Consider the following 24,669-nt stretch of genomic DNA (forward strand, 5'->3'; position numbering starts at 1 on the left):
AAGAAGGATCAACACTGCAAATATTGACTCTTTGCATCATCTTCATGAAATTGTCAATAAAAGCCTTTGACACTTACGAAATGCTTGTAATTATACTAAAGTATTGCATAGTAACATCTGACAAAAATATCTAAAGACACTGAGGCAGCACACTATGAAAATTAATATTTGTGTCATTCTCAACTTTTGGCCACGACTGTACAGGGAGTACCAGTACCAAGTCAATGTGCAGGTGTACGAGGTAATAACATGGCTATATACAGGGAGTACAAGTACCGAGTCAATGTGCAGGGGTACAAGGTAACTGAGGTAGCTATGTACATATAGGTAGGGGTAACGGGATAGGCAACAGGATAGATAATAGACAGTAGCACCAGTGTATGTGATGTGAGTGTATGGCGTCAGTATGTGTGTGTGTGTGTGTGTGTGTGTGTGTGTGTGTGTGTGTGTGTGTGTGTGTTTGGGGTGTCAGTGTGTGTGCATAGAGTTATTGCTGGTAGTCCAGGTAGCTATTTGTAGGTCCCTATAAAATCGATTTTATTTTTTGCCTGATTCAATTTAGTTTTCCCTTGTTTTTTGGGGCATTTGCTCTCAAAATCCCACTTTTTTGATAGAACATCCAATTTCTTAGTTTTTCTGAAGTCCACAACAGTGATTAAACCACATCAGGAGACCACTCTTGGAAAAATAGAAGAAATGTGTAAGTGCCCTCCAGCAAGAGACTGTTGATTGGTCAGCGATGTTTCTGTTGCGCTCATGTAATTGCAGAGTTTGGAAAACAAATGGCCACTGGATTGATGCAAATAATCGTGCAATCATTCTGCCAGTACCTCGGATTAGGGCCTTGTCCGGAGTAAGCAGAATGTCCAGAGCTACCGACTCGTTGAAGTAGAAATGCTAATCCATCGCTATTCTGAAGGCCAGAAGCTGTTTTCGGTCATAGGAAATGATGGCGAAGACATAATGTACAAAAAACTATTTGATCAGGGGAAAGAACACAAAATAGCAAAAATGGTCAGGACCCCGTAAGACTACTGCTATCCACTGCAGCTGAGCTGCCACTGTTGTGGGGTTTACTCTTTACTTCGTACTAACAGTGTTGTGGGGTTTACTGTTTACTTCCTTCTAACACTGTTGTGATCAAAGGCGGTAGACAACATTTTTATCTTAATTGGTGCATTTCAAACTACCCTTTTTATGAGGCATAGCCGGGAACTAGTTCTGTACGATGGCTAATGGCAGTGGTGGAAAAGTACTCAATTGTCATAGTTGAGTAAAAGTATACAGTGGGGGGAAAAAGTATTTGATCCCCTGCTGATTTTGTAGGTTTGCCCACGGACAAAGAAAGGATCAGTCTATAATTTTAATGGTGGGTTTATTTGAACAGTGAGAGACAGAATAACAACAAAAATATCCAGAAAAACGCATGTCAAAAATGTTATAAATTGATTTGCATTTTAATGAGGGAAATAAGTATTTGACCCCCTCTCAATCAGAAAGATTTCTGGCTCCCAGGTGTCTTTTATACAGGTAACGAGCTGAGATTAGGAGCACACTCTTTAAGGGAGTGCTCCTAATCTCAGTTTGTTACCTGTATAAAAGACAGCTGTCCACAGAAGCAATCAATCAATCAGATTCCAAACTCTCCACCATGGCCAAGACCAAAGAGCTCTCCAAGGATGTCAGGGACAAGATTGTAGACCTACACAAGGCTGGAATGTGCTACTAGACCATCGCCAAGCAGCTTGGTGAGAAGGTGACAACATTTGGTGCGATTATTTGCAAATGGAAGAAACACAAAAGAACTGTCAATATCCCTCGGCCTGGGGCTCCATGCAAGATCTCACCTCGTGGAGTTGCAATGATCATGGGAACGGTGCTGAATCAGCCCAGAACTACACGGGAGGATCTTCTCAATGATCTCAAGGCAGCTGGGACCATAGTCACCAAGAAAACAATTGGTAACACACTACGCCGGGAAGGACTGAAATCCTGCAGCGCCCGCAAGGTCCCCCTGCTCAAGAATATATATACAGGCCCGTCTGAAGTCTGCCAATGAACATCTGAATGACTCAGAGGACAACTGGTGAAAGTGTTGTGGTCAGATGAGACCAAAATGAAGCTCTTTGACATTAACTCAACTCGCCGTGTTTGGAGGAGGAATGCTGCCTATGACCCCAAGAACACCATCTCCACCGTCAAACATGGAGGTGGAAACATTATGCTTTGGGGGTGTTTTTCTGCTAAGGGGACAGGACAACTTCACCACATCAAAGGGACGATGGACGGGGCCATGTACCGTCTTGGGTGAGAACCTCCTTCCCTCAGCCAGGGCATTGAAAATGGGTCGTGGATGGGTATTCCAGCATGACAATGACCCAAAACACACGGCCAAGGCAACAAAAGAGTGGCTCAAGAAGAAGCACATTAAGGTCCTGGAGTGGCCTAGCCAGTCTCCAGACCTTAATCCCATAGAAAACCTGTGGAGGGAGATGAGATGAGATCCTGAGATGTGTGCAAACCTGGTGGCCGACTACAAGAAATGTCTGACCTCTGTGATTGCCAACAAGGGTTTTGCCACCAAGTACTAAGTCATGTTTTGCAGAGGGGTCAAATACTTATTTCCCTCATTAAAATGCAAATAATTGTATAACATTTTTGACATCCGTTTTTCTGGATTTTTTTGTTGTTATTCTGTCTCTCATTGTTCAAATAAACCTACTATTAAAATTATAGACTGATCATTTCTTTGTAAGTGGGCAAACGTACAAAATCAGCAGGGGATCAAATACTTTTTTCCCTCCCTGTAGATACTTTAATAGGAAGTTACTTTAGTAAAAGTCACCCAGTAAATTACTACTTGTGTAAACGTCAAAAAGTATTTGTTTCTGAATATAAGTATCAAAAGTAAATGTAATTTCTAAAATATATTTAAGTTTCAAAAGTAGATGTATGAATCATTTAAAAGTATTTATTTTAAGCAAAGCAGACGGCACCATGTTCTTGTTTTTAAAATGTATGGATAGCCAGGGGCACACTCCAACACTCACTCAGACTTTATTTACAAAAGATGCATTTGTGTTTAGTGAGTCTGCCAGATCAGAGGCAGAAGGGATGACCGTGTACTTTTGGGTGTAAGGTAAAATGTATGGAGTAAAAAGTACATTGTTTTTTTAGGAATTTATTAAAGTAAAACTTGTCAAAAAATATAAATAGTAAAGTACAGATTAGAGGTCGACCGGCATGGCCGATTTTAATCAGGGGCGATTTCGAGTTTTCATAACAATCGGTAATCGGCATTTTTGGACACCGATTATGGCCGATTACATTGCACTCCATGAGGAGACTGCGTGGCAGGCTGACCACCTGTTACGCGAGTGCAGCAAGGAGCCAAGGTAAGTTGCTAGCTAGCATTAAACTTATCTTATAAAAAAACAATAAATCTTAACATAATCACTAGTTAACTAGACATGGTTGATGATATTACTAGTTTAACTAGTGCCTGTTAATTTATCATCGAATCACAGCCTACTTCGCCAAATGGGTGATGATTTAACAAGCGCATTCGCAAAAAAAGCACTGTCGTTGCACCAATGTACCTAACTATAAACATCAATGCCTTTTCTTAAAATCAATACACAAGTAAAAAAAAATTAAACCTGCATATTTAAGAAATTAATGTTAGCAGGCAATATTAACTAGGGACATTGTGTCACTTCTGTTGCGTTTTGTGCAAGCAGAGTCAGGGTATATGCAGCAGTTTGGGCCGCCTGGCTCGTTGCGAACTGTGTGAAGACCATTTCTTCCTAAGAAAGTCCGGAATTAATTTGCCAGAATTTCATATAATTATGACATAAACCTGAAGGTTGTGCAATGTAACAGCAATATTTAGACTTATGGATGCCACCCTTTAGATAAAATACGTAACGGTTCCGTATTTCACTGAAAGAATAGACGTTTTGTTTTTTAAATGATAGTTTCCGAATTGTATCATATTAATGACCTAAGGCTCGTATTTCTGTGTGTTTATTATATTATAATTAAGTCTATGATTTGATAGAGCAATCTGACTGAGTGGTGGTAGGCAGCAGCAGGCTCGTAGGCATTCATTCAAACATCACTTTCCTGCGTTTGCCAGCAGCTCTTCGCAATGCTAGAAGCACAGCTCTGTTTATGACTTCAAGCCTATCAACTCCCGAGATTAGGCTGGCAATACTATAGTGCCTATAAGAACATCCAATAGTCAAAGGTATATGAAATACAAATGGTATAGAGAGAAATAGTCCTATAATTCCTATAATAACTACAACCTAAAACTTCTTAACTGGGAATATTGAAGACACATGTTAAAAGGAACCACCAGCTTTCATATGTTCTGAGCAAGGAACTTAAACGTTAGCTTTCTTACATGGCACATATTGCACTTTTACTTTCTTCTCCAACACTGTTTTTGCATTATTTAAACCAAATTGAACATGTTTCATTATTTATTTGAGACTAAATAGATTTTTATTTATGTATTATATTAAGTTAAAATAAAAGTGTTCAGTCAGTATTGTTGTAATTGTCATTATTACAAATGTATGTATGTATGTATGTATGTATGTATGTATGTATGTATGTATGTATGTATGTATGTATGTATGTGTGTATGTGTGCTCAAAACAATTAAGGGAACACTTAAACAACACAATGTAACTCCAAGTCAATCACACTTCTGTGAAATCAAACTGTCCACTTAGGAAGCAACACTGATTGACAATAAATGTCACATGCTGTTGTGCAAATGGAATAGACAACAGGTGGAAATTATAGGCAATTAGCAAGACATCCCCAATAAAGGAGTGGTTCTGCAGGTGGTGACCACAGACCACTTCTCATTTCCTATGCTTCCTGGCTGATGTTTTGGTCACTTTTGAATGCTGCCGGTGCTTTCACTCTAGTGCTAGCATGAGACGGAGTCTACAACCCACACAAGTGGCTCAGGTAGTGCAGCTCATCCAGGATGGCACATCAATGCGAGCTGTGGCAAGAAGGTTTGCTGTGTCTGTCAGCGTAGTGTCCAGAGCATGGAGGCGCTACCAGGAGACAGGCCAGTACATCAGGAGACGTGGAGGAGGCCGTAGGAGCGCAACAACCCAGCAGCAGGACCGCTACCTCCGCCTTTGTGCAAGGAGGAGCAGGAGGAGCACTGCCAGAGCCCTGCAAAATGATCTCCAGCAGGCCACAAATGTGCATGTGTCTGCTCAAACGGTCAGAAAGACTCCATGAGGGTGGTATGAGGGCCCGACGTCCACAGGTGGGGTTGTGCTTACAGCCCAACACCGTGCAGGACGTTTGGCATTTGCCAGAGAACACCAAGATTGGCAAATTCGCCACTGGCGCCCTGTGCTCTTCACAGATGAAAGCAGGTTCACACTGAGCACATGTGACAGACGTGACAGAGTCTGGAGATGCCGTGGAGAACGTTCTGCTGCCTGCAACATCCTCCAGCATGACCGGTTTGGCGGTGGGTCAGTCATGGTGTGGGGTGGCATTTCTTTGGGGGGCCGCACAGCCCTCCATGTGCTCGCCAGAGGTAGCCTGACTGCCATTAGGTACCGAGATGAGATCCTCAGACCCCTTGTGAGACCATATGCTGGTGCGGTTGGCCCTGGGTTCCTCCTAATGCAAGACAATGCTAGACCTCATGTGACTGGAGTGTGTTAGCAGTTCCTGCAAGAGGAAGGCATTGATGCTATGGACTGGCCCGCCCGTTCCCCAGACCTGAATCCAATTGAGCACATCTGGGATATCATGTCTCGCTCCATCCACCAACGCCACGTTGCACCACAGACTGGCCAGGAGTTGGCGGATGCTTTAGTCCAGGTCTGGGAGGAGATCCCTCAGGAGACCATCCGCCACCTCATCAGGAGCATGCCCAGGCGTTGTAAGGAGGTCATACAGGCACATGGAGGCCACACACACTACTGAGCCTCATTTTTGACTTGTTTTAAGGACATTACATCAAAGTTGGATCAGCCTGTAGTGTGGTTTTCCACTTTAATTTTAAGTGTGACTCCAAATCCAGACCTCCATGGGTTGATAAATTGGATTTCCATTGATTATTTTTGTGGTTTTTGTTGTCACCACATTCAACTATGTAAAGAAAAAAATATTTAAGATTATTTAATTCATTCGGATCTAGGATGTGTTATTTTAGTGTTCCCTTTATTTTTTTGAGCAGTGTATAAATTTAAATCGTCCAATTAATCGGTATCAGCTTTTTTGGTTCTTGGTGGGGAAGATAAACCAGAATTGGAAGATCCTCCATCGTTTCAATTTCCAGTTTGGGAAAATGTTGACTTCCCAGTAAATTACAACAGCGTTGGACAGAGTTGTTGATAAAACGTTAACAGTATGATGCTACGCTCAACAAGAATAGCCTATGCAACTGTCAACACCTCAAATATGTTGACAATTTTACACTGATATCAACCCTGTATAACGGAGCAAGACGGAAACAACACATCGTCTCCCCTCTGCAGTCAAGCAGCCCTTGGCAGCTGATTCAGAAAGAAATTACCAAAGCAATAGGTAGTCTATGTTTATATTTCTTACAGTCGTTGGTTTATACCTGCGGATATGCACCCATTCACGGTGGTTGAGAAATGGGGGTTTCAGTAGTGGAAGTGCTCAAGCCATGTTACAAACTTCCCTCTTGCCCCCATTTTAGCAATCAGGTAGTACCCTCTCTATATAAGCAAACCAAAACCAAAGTTTTCAAATGAATTGGCCAATGCACCCTGTGTTGCCCTTACTTAACAGTGACAGCCCATCACATTACCCCGGAGTGGGAGATGTACCGTGCTACAAACACACATCTGGCAGTGAAGGAGGCAGTGTCATGGTGCGTTCATAACCAAGTGGGAGTTTATCACATACAACTGGGAAAAATCCACTTGAGCAGCCCTCAAACTGATAATTACTAGTGGGAAACTCGTCTATCATCCTGAACACCCACTTCTCCCACATGATGACCTCTGATGTCACCTACTAAGGAAATGGCCTCTGTAACAACAGCATTTTTGGCAGTTAAATGCAACAGCAAAACATTATTTATAAAATATATCTATTAATGTCATTTTTGAAATCTGTAATTTGTTTGCAAGCATGATAGCTTTACTTGTAGTTTATGGTTGACATAGCTTGTTGGTCATTATCCAATCGGCTTTTCTCAACGAGTTCAAATCACATGAATGCATCCAACTGGTATTTACGACTTCACAACTGGTAAATTCCCACCTCCCACATGGTTACAAATGCAGCATCAGAGTGGAAACTTGAGAGGCCCAACATAACAATCCGATCACAACAGACAATGCAAGAAACATTGTGAATGGCATTTCATTTTCCCACTGTACCGAAACCGATCCGAACTGTGACCCCAAAACTGCAATACCTACTGAACCATGGGTTTGGTGAACCGTTAGGTATTGTGCCTTCAGGAAGTTTTTTTCCCCCATTTTGTTGTGTTATAGCCTGAATTAAAAATTGATAAAATTTAGATTTTTGTCACTGGCTTACACACAATACCCCATAACATCAAATGAATACAAAATGAAAAGCTGAAATGTCTTGAGTCAATAAGTATCCAACCCCTTTATTATGGCAAGCCTAAATAAGTTCAGGAGTAATTTTGCTGTAAGGTCCCTCAGTTGAGCAGAGCATTTCAAACAAAGATTCAAGAACAAAGACCAGACCAATTTTTTTTTTTAAATGACATTAAATATCCCTTTGAGCATGGTGAAGTTATTAATTTTTTTTTTTTTTTTTTCTACTGCATCATTGATTGTATGTTGTTTTACTCCATGTGTTGTCGAACTGCTTTGCTTTATCTTGGCCAGGTCGCAATTGTAAATGAGAACTTGTTCTCAACTTGCCTACCTGGTTAAATAAAGGTGAAATAAAATAAATAAATAAAATTACACTTTGGATGGTATATCAATAGACCTATCACGTTTTAGGGAAGATCCAGATGCAGACAGTGTCGAAGTAACAAAAGTTTATTACTAGAACAGGCATCAGGCAAAACGACAGGTCAAGGGCAGGCAGAGGTCGGTAATCCAGATCAGATTCCAATAGGTACAGAACGGCAGGCAGTCTCAGAGTCAGGGCAGGCAGAGGTCACACCACACTGGATTATTGACCTCTGCCTGCCCTGAACCTGAGACTGCCTGCCGTTCTGTACCTTGTCACACCACACTGGATTATTGACAAGTGACAGAACGGCAGTCAGGGTCAGGGCAGGCTGAATGGTCAAAACCGGGAAAACTAGAAAACAGGAACTAGAAACGGATAGGAGCAAGGGGGAAAACACTGGTAGGCTTGACGAACATAACGAACTGGCAACAGACAAACAGAGAACACAGGTATTAATTCACTGGGTATAATGGGGAAGATGGGCGACACCTGGAGGGGGGTGGAGACAAGCACAAAGACAGGTGAAACAGATCAGGGTGTGACAACACCCAGTCACTACAAAGATCCTTCCTAACTCCGTTGCCGGAGAGGAAGGAACCCGCTCAGGGATTTCACCATGAGGCCAGTGGGGACTTTAAAACAGTTACAGAGTTTAATAGCTGTGATAGGAGACAACTGAGGCTGGATCAACAACATTGTAGTTACTCCACAATACTAACCGACAGAGTGAAATTGACAGAGTGAAAAGAAAGAAGCCTGTGCAGAATACAAATATTCAAAAACATGCATCCTATTTTCAACAAGGCACTAAAGTAATACTGATAAAAAAGTTGGCTAAAATGTTTGAGGCAAATCCAATACAACACGTTACTGAGTACCACTCTACATATTTTCAAGCAGAAGTGGTGGCTGCATCAATCATTAAGGACTGGGAGTTTTTCTCGATAAAAAATAAATGGAATGGAGCTAAGCACAGGCAAGAGGGAAACCTGGTTCAGTCTGCTTTCCACCAGACACTGAGAGATGAATTTAGCTTTCAGCAGGAAAATAACCTAAAGCACAAAACCAAATCTACACTGTAGTTGTTTACCAAGAAGACAGTGAATGTGGCGGAGTTACAGTTCAGACTTAAATCTACTTGAAAATCTATGGCAAGACCTGAAAATGGTTGTCTAGCAATGATCAACAACCAATTTAACAAAGCTTGGAAGAATTATGAAAAGATAAATGGGCAAATGTTGCACAATCCAGGTGTGGAAAGCTCTTCTTCTATTCTTACTTATCCAGAAAGACTCACAGCTGTAATTTCTGCCAAAAATGCTTCTACAAAGTATTGACTTACTGGTGTGAATACTTATGTAAATGAGAGATTTACGCATTTCATTCTACAGGCATGTTATCACTTTGCCATTTTGGGGTCTTGTGTGTAGGTAGGTGAGAAAAAAATGATTTAATAAATTCTTAATAAGTTAAGGGATATGAACACTTTCGGAAGGCACTATGAAGACATCTTCAGTTCACACAAGAATCAGTTACATCACACAGTCTAAGTGATCTGTTTTTGTGCTCGAGGCACTCAAGCTGATCCCTTTGGGTACATACTAACCCTGACCTAGGAACAGTGTTTACGTGAGGGATTGAATGAGCTGGGGTGAAAATACAGTTGGGTAGAAAACACTAGATGTATACTATAGAGAAATGACAATGACATATCTCTCAGTAGGAGGAAGAGGAATAGCTCCAGAGAAGTGGAGCTCCATGACAGAGATGGAGGCAGGGAGTGCCTGCGGCATGCCTGTAGCACTGTAATGAAGTTTGTGGCTCGTGTGCCCATGCTGGGCCGATGGGCCAGACTCTCCCAGACTCGACGGGGGACGTTCATCTGAATATTCTTTCCCCCCCATGTAGCTACCCAATTAACACCAAGCACTTTACCCTGCCGAGTCCCAGGAAGGCTCAGCCAGCATCATGGAGCTTGGCGAACTGGCACCGAACGACCAAACAGCCTTTGATTTATGGACTTAATACTGTAGTGTACCACACCAAGGCAGGGTATTGTATTTCATACAGAAAAGATCAGAAATCTAATATTTTCCTCTTTCTCGTAAAAGTATTCTCCTCTCTCTCTTTTCTACGGTTGTACAGACTTTTGTCATGCAGCTTTGGAAGGTTAAGAGTGTTCTGGAATGCTACTGGCTTTTCATTCTAAGGTCCAGTGGTGATTTTAGCATGTAAATCTTGGTGGGGCAACAAAAAAAAATGTAGGATGCATGTCAGCAAAGCCACTACATGATACAACACTAAACAATACATTAATTGCACTATAACGATGACAAATGGTGCCCAAAAACTGTTAGGGCCTACATAAAGCTGTCCCAACATCAGTCCCAACACCTTAGCACTGCTACACCTGGCTTTCAGTAGAGCCTTGTCTGGCAGCGAAACAGTTCATTCAGCCTCATTTACTGCCTTTCAAAAAAACATAGCTGATATGGCAGACTTGCTTAAACTGACAATTGAGATGTAAAAATTATGGCATAAGGGGCTGACAAGAGGCAATCCGTAATTTTGATTAAGACATAAATGAACAAGCGATGATGGACTTAGTCAATATAACTATTTGTTCAGCACTTTTGAAATGTACAGCGACAGAATTCCGAACATGGGCCTTTCTTAGTGTACTCCCTGTACACCAAGTCAGAACCGTGGGATACATAAATGGGGCATATAAGCAGACAATGAAAGCTCTTACAATATTTGATGATTACATTTCTCTAAAACCGGTTAGAGGCTATTTGTGCACCACCAAGTTAGAACAGTGGGCGAAATTAAGAGGTGAAAATAGACCAAATTATTAGGGTGAGGCACATTGAACTCCGTTTGGGTCTTTGCGTGTCAAAAAAGGTACACGTCATATAGCGCTCTTTGACACATTAAATAAGCTTTTAATTTGACACGTCAAATAACACAATTCTATTATAGAATGCTGTGTGTGCTGAATTTGCATGTGCAAGCCAAGCACCACAACTACTAACGTTATGTGTTTACAATTGGTGAAAATAGACCAAATTATTAGGGTGAGGCACATGGGCTACTAACAGCTTACTACACAACATACACTTAGTATTACGTTCTTAGCTACAGTATACATTTCTCACTTGCATATTACATCATTTATACAGCAGCATACAAGACATTTTTGGACTCACCTTGTGAAGGAGGCGCAGCGGTCCTTTGTGGGGAAAAAAACACAGCCACTCCATTGAATAGCAGGCTAACGTTAGTAGTTTCTTTGCAACGCTTGCAGTTAGCCACTGATTCCTTCCAAACAACTCATTGTTGAATTTGCGATTTCCAACTTATTGTGTAATCTTTATGTACAAGGGCCGATGAACACCGATACGTTATATCTATAATTTCCCTTCATTATTTCTCTTCATATGACAAGGATTAAAAAGGATTTGCCAGTAGAATGTCGACTTGATGACAACTGATGATGACTGCTAGCTAAGACTTTGAAAGTCTATTCAAAGCTACTGTAGATAGAACGTGATTTGATGTCATTCTATCTGTGGCCAATGACCTTGCCTTCTTGGATGGGCACTTCTAATATAACTCTATGGCAGAACCCAAGGGGCTAACATTTTCGAGCTCTAACCTTAGAATTGGGGATGACATACTGTCCCATGAGTGACAGAAAACTGATTCAATCATGACAGAAAACTTAGCCAGTCTGGCTCAACACTTTGTATTTTCCGCTGGCTGCCCCACCACCACAGAAAGCACTGAACTAGGCTGAAACACCTGCATTTTGGAGCTGCCTTACTCAAGAAAGCAAAACAGAGACCATGTTTATATGCAGCTTTATTAACTCAATTACAATTTTTTTGGTTACATTGTTTGCAAACTGATGTGACACGTATAATGTCAAAATAACAAACACAACAGGCAAGCCCCCCCAAAAACATGTTTTTTATCTTTTTTATTATATAATTTTTTTACCTAAAAGTGTGGTGCTCAAAACAGGTGGGGCTCTGCCCCACCCTGTCCTGAATGACGGGTCGCCGTTGCTAAGGTCATGGACCACGAAAAGATGTACAGCAACATTCATCCTGTTAAAGCCCATGGATTACGAGCAAATTACCATGTGTTGTGCTGGCTGGTGTTACTCTGAATGATTTGTGTGTCCACTTGGCAGTTTATTTACAAACACCGTAATCATCTCATTAAAAGCTACTTGGTGCTCATCAGAAGACACTGCCTTAGCCCCAATGTGCTCCCATTAAACCTCTGCATTCAAAACATATTTTGATAAGCACCAGAGTGGTAGAACTAAGCCGTTTTAACCAAGCAGACAGATGGTATACTGTAGTTTGCATTTATGGTGCAACTATAACCCAATATCATTTTGGAGCTTTAGGAGGAAAATTATATTTACTGTAACAGAAATAAGACTGATCGTATCCCAAATGGAACATGATTAACATTCATAAAATGCTAGGGTTGTATAATATTAACACAAGGTTATTTTAGGAATGCGTAGTTAAATTGCAACTTGCTCAGAGGAAAGATAAAATGTTACATTTTCCCAGTGCTACATTATGCATGTGCCCTTTTAGAGATGGGGAAATGTATATATTCTATTTCTTCCTATTTTATTACGTTAATGACATTTACAGAGTAATATTAGTTTTTGAGTGGGGAAAATAAGTTATGAATATCAACCTTATTGATTGGATTTGTTGTGCCTTTATGAACTTTTCACTGGCTATTGTTGTCCCTGGTTCACTAAGAGTCATTTTAATACATTTAACTCTGAGATGTAAGATGTTTGACAGTGTTCTCAATATGATCAATAACAATCTCACTATGAAGATATTCTTGGGATTTTCTAGCTGCATATTCAACACATGTTGGTTGTAGCTACAGTGTATTACTCTATCCCCTAAGTATTTGTTAGACGTTTAAACAAATACATATCAACGTTAAGAAGGTACACAAATAAATTATTGCATGCGATAGCCACTATTCATTCGTTTTTGCATCAGAGGAAGTGGTAATTCAATTAGTTTTTGCAACAGAGGAAGTGGTACATGAGAGTACCTCTTGTAAGACAGTGTGTACACAATAACCTCATGATAGAGAACCCGGCAGCCTAATTAGTCTGTGTGGAGCTGGAGTCAGAGGATCAGGTTAAAATATTGATGGTACAGTAGGCCTATTAAGTTAGTGGTAGAAGACTGGATCTAGATATGTATTTACAAAATATAGAAATGGTGAAAAATTATGAAAATAGTTCATGACAAAAAATACTTAACTATTACCTCAACTGAAGGACAAAGGCAAAAGTGCCTCAAACAGGCTAAACACCCATAAACTCAAGCATCTGAGTATGGCATAGCTAAAGTAACAGCATGTTACCAAGACAATGATCTATTCCTGAATGAGGAGAAAGTGACTAAATGGTAGGTCTATTACAGCAACGGACAGAAGTTACTTTTCGTAGCAGGTTAGGAGAACTTTCTAAAATTCTCCCGACGCGACTAAAACCTTTTTACAATAGCTTTACACAATCTAGCCCCAATGATGCTAAAAGGACATGCCCTAACCTATTATTAGCATTTCTGATAAACAATGAAAACACCCCCACAGCAGGAGAAACCAAACACAGAGAGGTGGACAACCGGTGTCTGATGCTGCGTTCATAACATTTAGTAAATTCGTTAATACCAGCATACCACTGGGGGAATAACGTGTTGCTCCCAGTTTACAAGTAGTATTTTCGGAGTTCCCCACTTGTAATGAACGCAGCATGAAGCCCTGAACCGACCTGGGCGTGCTCCCCTTGGAGCCAGTTCAACACAGCAATGGTGAGTAGAACATGTTGGCAATTGGAACAAAGAAATTAAAACATTTCAACAACAATTAAAGGTAGTGTATGTAACCAGATTCTGCTGTTTATACATACTGTTTAAAGGGACTAGTGATAGCATAGTTAGGGAAATGTCCATGTGACAATAGCTCTCAGGCACAAATCCCATATACCTACCTACATGTCAAATAAAATAACATTTTATTGGTCACATACACATTTAGCAGATGTTATTGCGCGTGTAGCGAAATGCTTGTGTTTCTAGTTCCAAAAGTGCAGTAATATCTAACACATTTAAAGTATGTTAAAAGGGTACAAAAATCTACTACTGTATATTCATGAGCTAGCTACTCATGTTTTTGCATCAAAAGGAGTACTGAGAGCACCTCTTGTAGACAGTGTGGACTGTGTATGCTAAAATAGGTGCCTTACCTAGGCTCCCTGCCTCAGAGTTTATACAGTAACCTCACCAAAAACAGCCTTGTTTCAACTAGTGGTGTTGACTCCCCACTCATCATTTTCCAGCCACACCTACCCTGAGTAATTACCTTTACACGCACAGACAGCCTCGTCCAGCCAGGGGGCTGGCTGCGGCACAGAATACAAATGGCCCATAAAAATGCCTTCAACTGCCAATTAGTCAAGCAAGATATGTACTGAGTTTGCTATTAATAACCTATTACCACAAGCCGGACAAAGATGGCACAGCCTAATGAGAATTTGATTGTCATATTTGTCTTGAATCCTGTTAAAGATTACAAATGTCAGAGGGCAAACATTGTCAGGAGCCTCTTCTGATTTCTTGCTGAAGTTTGTATTTTCCCCCCCTCCGTTCCCAAAGTATAGAAGGTAGAGTGGGGTGTGAAGGCAATCCTCTCTGCTACAGGGTCGAGTGTTTGGGTCAAGGCCATGGCCAAGGTTTAGTGGCTGTCAGGCGGCAATGATAGAAAGGTCAGCCCAAGCAGAGCTCGGGGCAGAACAGACGGGTTCATATCAAGGTTATAGTGTGCTTTATGCTACACAGCAAAACACTACTGGGCTGTGATGAACTGCAGCCTTATACAAGGACACAGATGCAAAATAACAGTATTCATCATTGTGCTACTGTTATATTACTATTGAGTAATGCTAATGGTAAATAAAAAAATAACTACCTCTGTAGCTCTGGGGATAAAATACATTGTTCGCCACATGATTTCTGTCATTGTGTTTCATAGCAGTCCATCAGATTCTGCTGTAAATTAAAGTTATCTCTCAATCTGTTCCTACAAGGGCTCCTCCTCCCCTGTGTCTATAAAGCAACTCAATCTTCTAACACCACCACCCAGCAGCAACCCCTAAGAACAAGGACACGCTGATTAAAGACACTAATATCCAAATAATTACTTTTTACTTGATTTATATATTTTTCGCACAATACTGGGACACAACATTAGCAATGTGTGAGGTAAATTCATTGTTCTAAGTCTTTATTCTGTCTCCACTTCCTCCAGATTGGTCTTGCATTTTGGATCCAATGACTGAATGAGCTTGGTTCAGTGTTGCCAGGCATGGAGCAGATGGATTGTAAGCCTTACCAGTCGTTGTCCAAGGCCCGGAATGAGATGGAGCTCGCCTACACCAGCTCCTCAGACGAAAGCGAGGACGGCAGGAACCTTTGCAAATCCTACACATCCCGAGAGACCCTGCCCGACTACGGCCAGGAGATGAGACTAAACTACAACAGCCACAGAGCCAAGCGGAAAACAGTGGAGGAACACACTGGAGGTACGCTATAACCACACACCACAAACTAGTTTAGCCAGTCACAATGAGATTGTTAAATAGTAATTCAATTGAAATAGTCATTCGTTTTGATTGGTAACTGTGCTGGGGGCATTTATACGCTAAATGCCCATTACATTTTGTAGTTATTGATAAACGCACAGGTTCCAGGTTAATCAGTTTTCCCTGCACAGGTTATGGTCAGTTATGATGTCAAAATGGCAGAGAGGTTGCAGGGGGAGACAGGCAAATGCAGTGTGATTGTATGCATGGTAAGACTTATCATGACATTGCAGCTAGCCAAATGAATTTTACAATCTCATGTCCCCGTATCCACATATCCCCTGGTAAATTTATGAAAACTCTACTCTGCTGCTACCTGCAGTGACTATGGAAGGATTGCATGCTAATGTGGAAGGTAGACTCGGTTGAATGTTGTTGTGAAAAATGTGAATTACAGAGGTAATGCAGTTATTCCATAAATTGTTTCCTCGTCTAGCTAGTCACACATAGGAGCTTTTTAACACCTTAGGGCTGTGTTGGGGTTTGGGGGGTGGGATGGGATAGGGATGGGGGGGAGTGTATAATTATGTTTGAATTGACTTTTTCTCTGTACAATATAACACAATCACACCTCTATTCTAACCACTCTAAACAATGATTGTTAGGAAATGAGAATAGGAAATGAGTGTTACAGGGAAAACACAAAACTCACTTATCGAATTATGAATGGTTTTAGTGGTGATGTTTCTGCTCAGTTTTTCATTGCACAGTCTATATTGTTATCTACCTTGTTCACTGAACACATAGTGTGCTGTATGCCATCACTGTCTCTTGAAGGTTCCTCATACAAAAATGTCACACGGTCTGGTCTGCTTCAGGAAGACATAAAATACCACTATGGAGGTTATTTCAGGTCCCATCTAAACCACTGGTTGACTGTTTACCTTTCACAGTATACAGTTGAAGTCGGAAGTTTACATACACTTAGGTTGGAGTCATTAAAACTTGTTTTTCAACCACTCCACAAATTTCTTGTTAACAAACTATAGTTTTGGCAAGTCGGTTAGGACATCTACTTTGTGCATGACACAAGTCATTTGTCCAACAATTGTTTACAGAGATTATTTCACTTATAATTCACTATCACAATTTCAGTGGGTCAGACGTTTACATACACAAAGTTGACTGTGCCTTTAAACAGCTCGGAAAATTCCAGAAAAGGATATCATGGCTTTAGAAGCTTCTGATAGGCTAATTGACATAATTTGAGTCAATTGGAGGTGTACCTGTGGATGTATTTCAAGGCCTACCTTCAAACTCGGAGCCTCTTTGCTTGACATCATGGGAAAATCAAGAGAAATCAGCCAAGAATTGTAGACCTCCACAAGTCTGGTTCATCCATGGGAGCAATTTCCAAACGCCTGAACAAACAATAGTACGCAAGTATTAACACCATGGGACCACGCAGCCGTCATATAGCTCAGGAAGGAGACTCATTCTGTCTCCTAGAGATTAACGTACTTTGGTGCCAAAAGTGAAAATCAATCCCAGAACAACAGCAAAGGACCTTGTGAAGATGCTGGAGGAAACGGGTACAAAAGTATCTATATCCACAGTAAAATGAGTCCTATATCGACATAACCTGAAAGGCCGCTCAGCAAGGAAGAAGCCCCTGCTCAAAACTGCCATTAAAAAGCCAGACTACGGTTTGCAACTGCACTTTTTGGAGAAATGTCCTCTGGTCTGATGAAACAAAAATAGAACTGTTTGACCATAATGACCATCATTATGTTTGGAGGAAAAAGGGGGAGGCTTGCAAGCCGAAGAACACAATCCCAACCGTGAAGCACGGGGGTGGCAGCACCATGTTGTGGGGGTGCTTTGCTGCAGGAGGGACTGGTGCACTTCACAAAATAGATAGCATCATGAGGGAGGAAAATTATGTGGATATATTGAAGCAACATCTCAAGACATCAGTCAGGAAGTTAAAGCTTGGACGCAAATGGGTCTTCCAAATGGACAATGACCTCAAGCATACTTCCAAAGTTGTGGCAAAATGGCTTAAGGACAACAAAGTCAAGGTATTGGAGTGGCCATCACAAAGCCCTGACCTCAATCCGATAGAAAATTTGTGGGCAGAACTGAAAAAGCGTATGCAAGCAAGGAGGCCTACAAACCTGACTCAGTTACACCAGCTCTGTCAGGAGGAATGGGCCAAAATTCACCCAACTTATTGTGGGAAGCTTGTGGAAGGCTGCACAAAATGTTTGACCAAAGTTAAACAACTTAAAGGCATTGCTACCAAATACTAATTGAGTGTATGTAAACTTCTGACCCACTGGGAATATGATCAAATAAATAAAAGCTGAAATAAATCATTCTCTCTCCTATTATTCTGACATTTCACATTCTTAAAATAAAGTGGTGATCCTAACTGACCTAAGACAGGGAATTTTTACTAGGATTAAATGTCAGGAATTGTGAAACTGAGTTTAAATGTATTTGGCTAAGGTATGTGTAAACTTCCGACTTCACCTGTATCAGGGGGAAACGAGCACTTGTAAGATTGGGGGAACAACACAATCACAAAGTCATTGTAAAAGAAGGATGATTTCTAGGAGCTACTGTAAGGTTTCCTCACTACAGCTGTAGTTTATGATGTCAATTCTACATAGGACCTATACGAAATATATTTGTAAGGTTATTGTGCGTAAGTATGTACAGGCACAGAACATGGACGTAAATAGAAGATTATGACATTATCTTAATAGTGATAGTACATGTGTACCGCAGTAGTTAAACTTTGATCAGTGTTGCTGTTTTCATTGTTTTACATGGAAATTCTTCTAACCCTATTCTGTCTCTTTATGCAGTCCTGGAATAATTTCAGTTCTGAAATATAGTTGACATGACACATTCCTTGATCATTGTAAGTTAATTGAAGGAGTCATTTGAAGGTAAGAATTGAAGAATAAAGTCATGCTGAAAACGTCTTCAGTATTATGACTATTATTTCTATAATAATTTATATGAGGATAATTTCTTATATTGCCTATCAGTAGTTGATCATCTGATGATTAGAGTAGGTATTTCTAAGTCAAATGATGATTTACACTTTCTAAAGATATAACACAACAATTATTTCACATATAGTAGTATACTGTATATGAAGGCAACATGTGCATATGCATAACACCTGAACAGCATCTCCCTCACATTGATATGATTAACAGTGCTATATTTCTAATCACATGATCATTTATATACTGTAGTATCTTATTTTCCTTAGATTTACCTTAAAATGTATGCGAATGATGGAAGATGCATATTCTTGTCTTAACTGCAAATGTGAGCTTAAATCGGCTTTCAGCTCCCATGTATTAGGGTATTCAAATGATACACCGAACAAAACATTTTGTTCTGGTTACCTTGGAAACTGCATAAAATGAACAAATGACATTTGCTTGGAGCAGCATCTTTTTCAACCTGAACAGATTCATTGCAAAACAATATGCACATGATTTCAGCCCCTATCTGGAGAGGACAACATTATCAGGAGTGATTGGGAAAAAATGTATACAGTTACATATCGCAATATTTAGGATGATATTATATTGATACTTTGACACCAAGTATCAATTTGTAAAATAAATACAAAAAATACATACTGTATACAGTGAGCTCAAAGTATTGGGACAGTGACATTTTGGGGGGGGCTCTGTACTCCAGCATTTTGGATTTTAAATTATACAATGAGTATGAGGTTAAAGTGCAGACTGTCAGCTTGAATTTGAGGGTAGCATCCACGTAAATGTAGAAGTGTTTAGAAACATATTTTATAAAATTTTGGTATTTTAACCCCTTTTTCTTCCCAATTACGATCTTGTCTCATGTCTGCAACTCCCCAACGGGCTCGGAGAGGTGAAGGTCAAGTCATGCATCCTCCGAAATATGACCCGCTAAACCGCACACCCACCCGCTTAACCCAGAAGCCAGCCGCACCAACGTGTCAGAGGAAACACCTCTCAACTGACGACCGAGGTCAACCTGCAGGCGCCCGGCCCGCCACAAGGAGTCGCTAGAGCGCGATGAGCCCCCGGCCAAACCCACCCCTAACCCGGACAATTGTGCGCCGCCCTATGTCTTACTTCAATTAGCCACGAAATCCCTAGTTTGAAAGCGAATGTTTTCCAGAAGCTGTGCAGTGCCATTTCACCTGAATTTACCCATACGTGGGCTAGCTGCCTAGCAGAGTTTCAGCCAATGAGCTTCAGCCCCTCGCCATTTGAGTTACAGCTAGCAAGACACACACACACACACACACACACACACACACACACACACACACACAGTAGAGCGAGAGAGAGAGCAATGACGTGGTTCACATATCTGCACATTTGTGACATAGTACACAATTTTCAGGGACCACTTCTGGCTTGGGGCGCTACCTTCCGAACTACTGGTGAAAAAGTATACAAAGGTACCAGAGAATATCTTTAAATAGTGAGTCAACATGTTTTCAGCACTTTTATTTCCATGACTGATTAAAACTTGGTTTTATTATGGCTCTCTCTTGTCTCTCTGCAGCAGACTTATAGTGAGCAATATGTTTAGAACATCAAATCGCAATACATATAGAATGGTAAGAATCGCAATGCATATCGTTTCAGCACCTAAGTATCGTGATAATATTGTAACATGAGGTCCCTGGCAATTCCCATCCCTAGTTTTCAGTGCTCATTTGTGTTCATTTTTTGCTGTTGCCTCCATTTTGCGGCTGTGATTTTAAGGGGCAGGAGGTTGGAGAGAGGTATTCACTGACAAGAAATTGGTCAAGGACATGGGTTCCTGACTGGCATAATTAGTGTAGAGATTATTACTTGAGAGTGAGGTCAGGCAAGTCACCTTGGTGAGGGATTCTCAAGAGCAGTTTAAAGAAAGACGACCCCTCTCCATATGCAAGCCGCACCGCAGTGTTGAGTACAGACCATGGCCACAGACTGATATTACGGAGTCTAGTCACACAGGATTTTGATCTACGCCAGATTATTGTGCAGCCCAGACAAACCCATTGAAACTGTTGCTAAAACAATTTAACTAAAATGTTGTTTTTTTTATGATCAATAAATTAATTAAATACCTTTTATCACTATACAGTATAACAGGCCTCGGTAATCTGCAATCATTTACTCTCAGTGCTCAGTTTATTAGGTACACCCACCTAGTACCGAGTCACACCCCCTTTTCCTCAGGAAACGGAAGTGTTTCTCAGTTGGTGTCAAGGGACCTAACGTGTGCCTGGATAGTTCCGCACACCATTATACCCCCACCATCAGCCTGTACCGTTGACACCAGGCAGGATGGGGCCATGGACTCATGCTGCTTACGCCAAATCCTGACTCTGCCATCAGCATGACACAACAGGATCCGGGATTCGTTGGACCAGGAAATATTTTCTGACTGCTCAATTGTCCAGTGTTGGTGATCGCGTGCCCACTGGAGCCGATTCTTCATGTTTTTAGCTGATAGGAGTGGAACTCTGTTGGTCGTCTGCTGCAATAGCCCATCCGTGACAAGGACCGACGAGTTGTGTATTCTGAGATGCCGTTCTTCACACCACTGTTGTACTGTGCCGTTATTTGCCTGTTTGTGGCACGCCTTTTAGCTTGAACGATTATTGCCATTCTCCTTCGACCTCTCATCAACGAGCTGTTTTCGCCCATAGGACTGAAGCTGACTGGATGTTTTTTGTTTTTTGCACCAGTCTTTGTATACCCTACACACTGTTGTGCGTGAAAAGCGCAGGAGGCCGGCCATTTCTGATCATACCATGCTCAAAGTCGCTTAGGTCACTAGTTTTTCCCATTCTAACGTTCAATCGAACAGTAACTGAATGCCTGTCTGCCTGCTTTATATAGCAAGTCATGACCAAGTGACTCACTGTCTGTAGGAACAAACTATTTTCATTAATGGGGTGGTGTACCTAAAAAACTGGCCACTGAGTGTATATCACACTTATCTAGTTTTGATAAGAAAATGTAATTAGATAATGTACAGTTAATGTCTGTGTGTAATGGTAAAGTGACGGTACTCTGTTATATTTCATTCTTGTTTAGTTATGTGACCCAGACTTTATCACAAATATCTCTAAGGTGAAGTCAATTCGCTCTCAGCAGTGTAAATGTTGATAAAGATTGATCCGCTACTGTTGGAAGTTATGATTTGACCAAACTGTGCAGAACAGATTAGGAATAAAATAGGATGCGTCATCCTCTTTGGTGTAAGTGAATTTATTGTTGAAAAGGATGTACATAGACACTTTTCGCAGCTGGTATGTAGGTGCAAAACTGACGTGGAAGAAGTGTATTTAATTTTCCCAGGTAAGTGCTTCGTTAAATATTTTTGCTGCTCTTTCAAGTGAAAACAAAACTCGCCTAATTATGTCCCTCCAACAATGACCTAGAAATCTGAAAGTGTTTTTAGTTTCCACGCTTGCGAGTTAAGATTAGTATTCTTAGTTCTGAATTATTTGAAGGATATCGTATTGTTTTCCATCTTGAAAGGTAACTGGAGGAATCACTGTTCAGCCATCCCTGATCTGGAGGTGGTGAAAACAGATGGTGCTCCCAACGCCTCATTCTGTGAGAATACTCACAGCATCCACACACTTCCACAATGCCTCTCCAATTTCTGAACATCCAATGGAGAGAGAAAAATATATGTTAGTTTTTCTTCTATTCTGAGTGGATCTATACTTATGAACTCTTGCTTAGACTTTTTTTCCCCCCCGAAAATGCTATGTTAGCTTTTCCCCTGAGATTACATGGCACACATAGCCCTAAGATAACATGACCAGCATGATTATTTGTGTAACAAATTCCACAACAGCCAAATAAAAAGATTAACGTATTTGGATGTGATCAAACACTTTCATGAAATTGTTGTTAACAGATGAAAAAAAAATAACACGTTCTGCTAATCAAAGTTACTAAAATCACATGTTTGATTGACTGGTCAAATAGCTCTCAGTGTAGTGAGCCTAGCACCTGACAATTTTTGCAGTTTGCAGTAAGTGTTCGAATCGCAGATTAGATGTTTTTTTTTTCTTTGTAATGTGGAATTACATTTATTGTGTTACTTTGTTAAGAATACATTAAATGAGGAGCTGCGTCTTTCTTCAGCCTTGTAGACAAACACACTGCTAATAATCATGTATTACATATATTGCATATTACATTTACATTTAAGTCATTTAGCAGACGCTCTTATCCAGAGCGACTTACAAATTGGTGCATTCACCTTATAATATCCAGTGGAACAACCACTTTACAATAGTGCATCTAAATCTTTTACGGGGGGGTTAGAAGGATTACTTAATCCTATCCCAGGTATTCCTTAAAGAGGTGGGGTTTCAGGTGTCTCCGGAAGGTGGTGATTGACTCCACTGTCCTGGCGTCGTGAGGGAGCTTGTTCCACCATTGGGGTGCCAGAGCAGCGAACAGTTTTGACTGGGCTGAGCGGGAACTGTGCTTCCTCAGAGGTAGGGAGGCAAGCAGGCCAGAGGTGGATGAACGCAGTGCCCTTGTTTGGGTGTAGGGCCTGATCAGAGCCTGAAGGTACGGAGGTGCCGTTCCCCTCACAGCTCCGTAGGCAAGCACCATGGTCTTGTAGCGGATGCGAGCTTCGACTGGAAGCCAGTGGAGAGAGCGGAGGAGCGGGGTGACGTGAGAGAACTTGGGAAGGTTGAACACCAGACGGGCTGCGGCGTTCTGGATGAGTTGTAGGGGTTTAGTGGCACAGGCAGGGAGCCCAGCCAACAACGAGTTGCAGTAATCCAGACGGGAGATGACAAGTGCCTGGATTAGGACCAGCGCCGCTTCCTGTGTGAGGCAGGGTCGTACTCTGCGAATGTTGTAGAGCATGAACCTACAGGATCGGGTCACCGCCTTGATGTTAGTGGAGAACGACAGGGTGTTGTCCAGGGTCACGCCGAGGCTCTTAGCACTCTGGGAGGAGGACACAAGGGAGTTGTCAACCGTGATGGCGAGATCATGGAACGGGCAGTCCTTCCCCGGGAGGAAGAGCAGCTCCGTCTTGCCGAGGTTCAGCTTGAGGTGGTGATCCGTCATCCACACTGATATGTCTGCCAGACATGCAGAGATGCGATTCGCCACCTGGTTGTCAGAAGGGGGAAAGGAGAAGATTAATTGTGTGTCATCTGCATAGCAATGATATGAGAGACCATGTGAGGATATGACAGAGCCAAGTGACTTGGTGTATAGCGAGAATAGGACTGGGCCTAGAACAGAGCCCTGGGGGACACCAGTGGTGAGAGCACGTGGTGCGGAGACAGATTCTCGCCACGCCACCTGGTAGGAGCGACCTGTCAGGTAGGACGCAATCCAAGCGTGGGCCGCGCCGGAGATGCCCAGCTCGGAGAGGGTGGAGAGGAGGATCTGATGGTTCACGGTATCAAAGGCAGCAGATAGGTCTAGAAGGATGAGAGCAGAGGAGAGAGAGTTAGCTTTAGCAGTGCGGAGAGCCTCCGTGACACAGAGAAGAGCAGTCTCAGTTGAATGCCCAGTCTTGAAACCTGACTGATTAGGATCAAGAAGGTCGTTCTGAGAGAGATAGCAAGAGAGCTGGCCAAGGACGGCACGTTCAAGAGTTTTGGAGAGAAAGGAGAGAAGGGATACTGGTCTGTAGTTGTTGACATCGGAGGGATCGAGTGTAGGTTTTTTCAGAAGGGGTGCAACTCTCGCTCTCTTGAAGACGGAAGGGACGTAGCCAGCGGTCAAGGATGAGTTGATGAGCGAGGTGAGGTAGGGGAGAAGGTCTCCGGAAATGGTCTGGAGAAGAGAGGAGGGGATAGGGTCAAGTGGGCAGGTTGTTGTGCGGCCGGCCGTCACAAGACGCGAGATTTCATCTGGAGAGAGAGGGGAGAAAGAGGTCAAAGCACAGGGTAGGGCAGTGTGAGCAGGACCAGCGGTGTCGTTTGACTTAACAAACGAGGATCGGATGTCGTCAACCTTCTTTTCAAAATGGTTGACGAAGTCATCCGCAGAGAG

The 24,669-nt window shown here is 41.8% G+C and overlaps 1 protein-coding gene across 1 annotated transcript in view; it reads left to right on the forward strand.

The window, feature by feature from the left end:
• LOC106603321 (teneurin-1-like) overlaps positions 1-24,669 on the forward strand; it is a 187,802-nt gene that overhangs the window by 32,670 nt on the left and 130,463 nt on the right. The window contains 1 exon segment of the mRNA XM_014196852.2: positions 15,328-15,601. Coding sequence (XP_014052327.2) covers positions 15,385-15,601 — 217 coding nt within the window. The 5' untranslated portion in view covers positions 15,328-15,384.

Source organism: Salmo salar, chromosome ssa04, assembly GCF_905237065.1.
Source record: "Salmo salar chromosome ssa04, Ssal_v3.1, whole genome shotgun sequence".
NCBI lineage: Eukaryota > Metazoa > Chordata > Actinopteri > Salmoniformes > Salmonidae > Salmo > Salmo salar.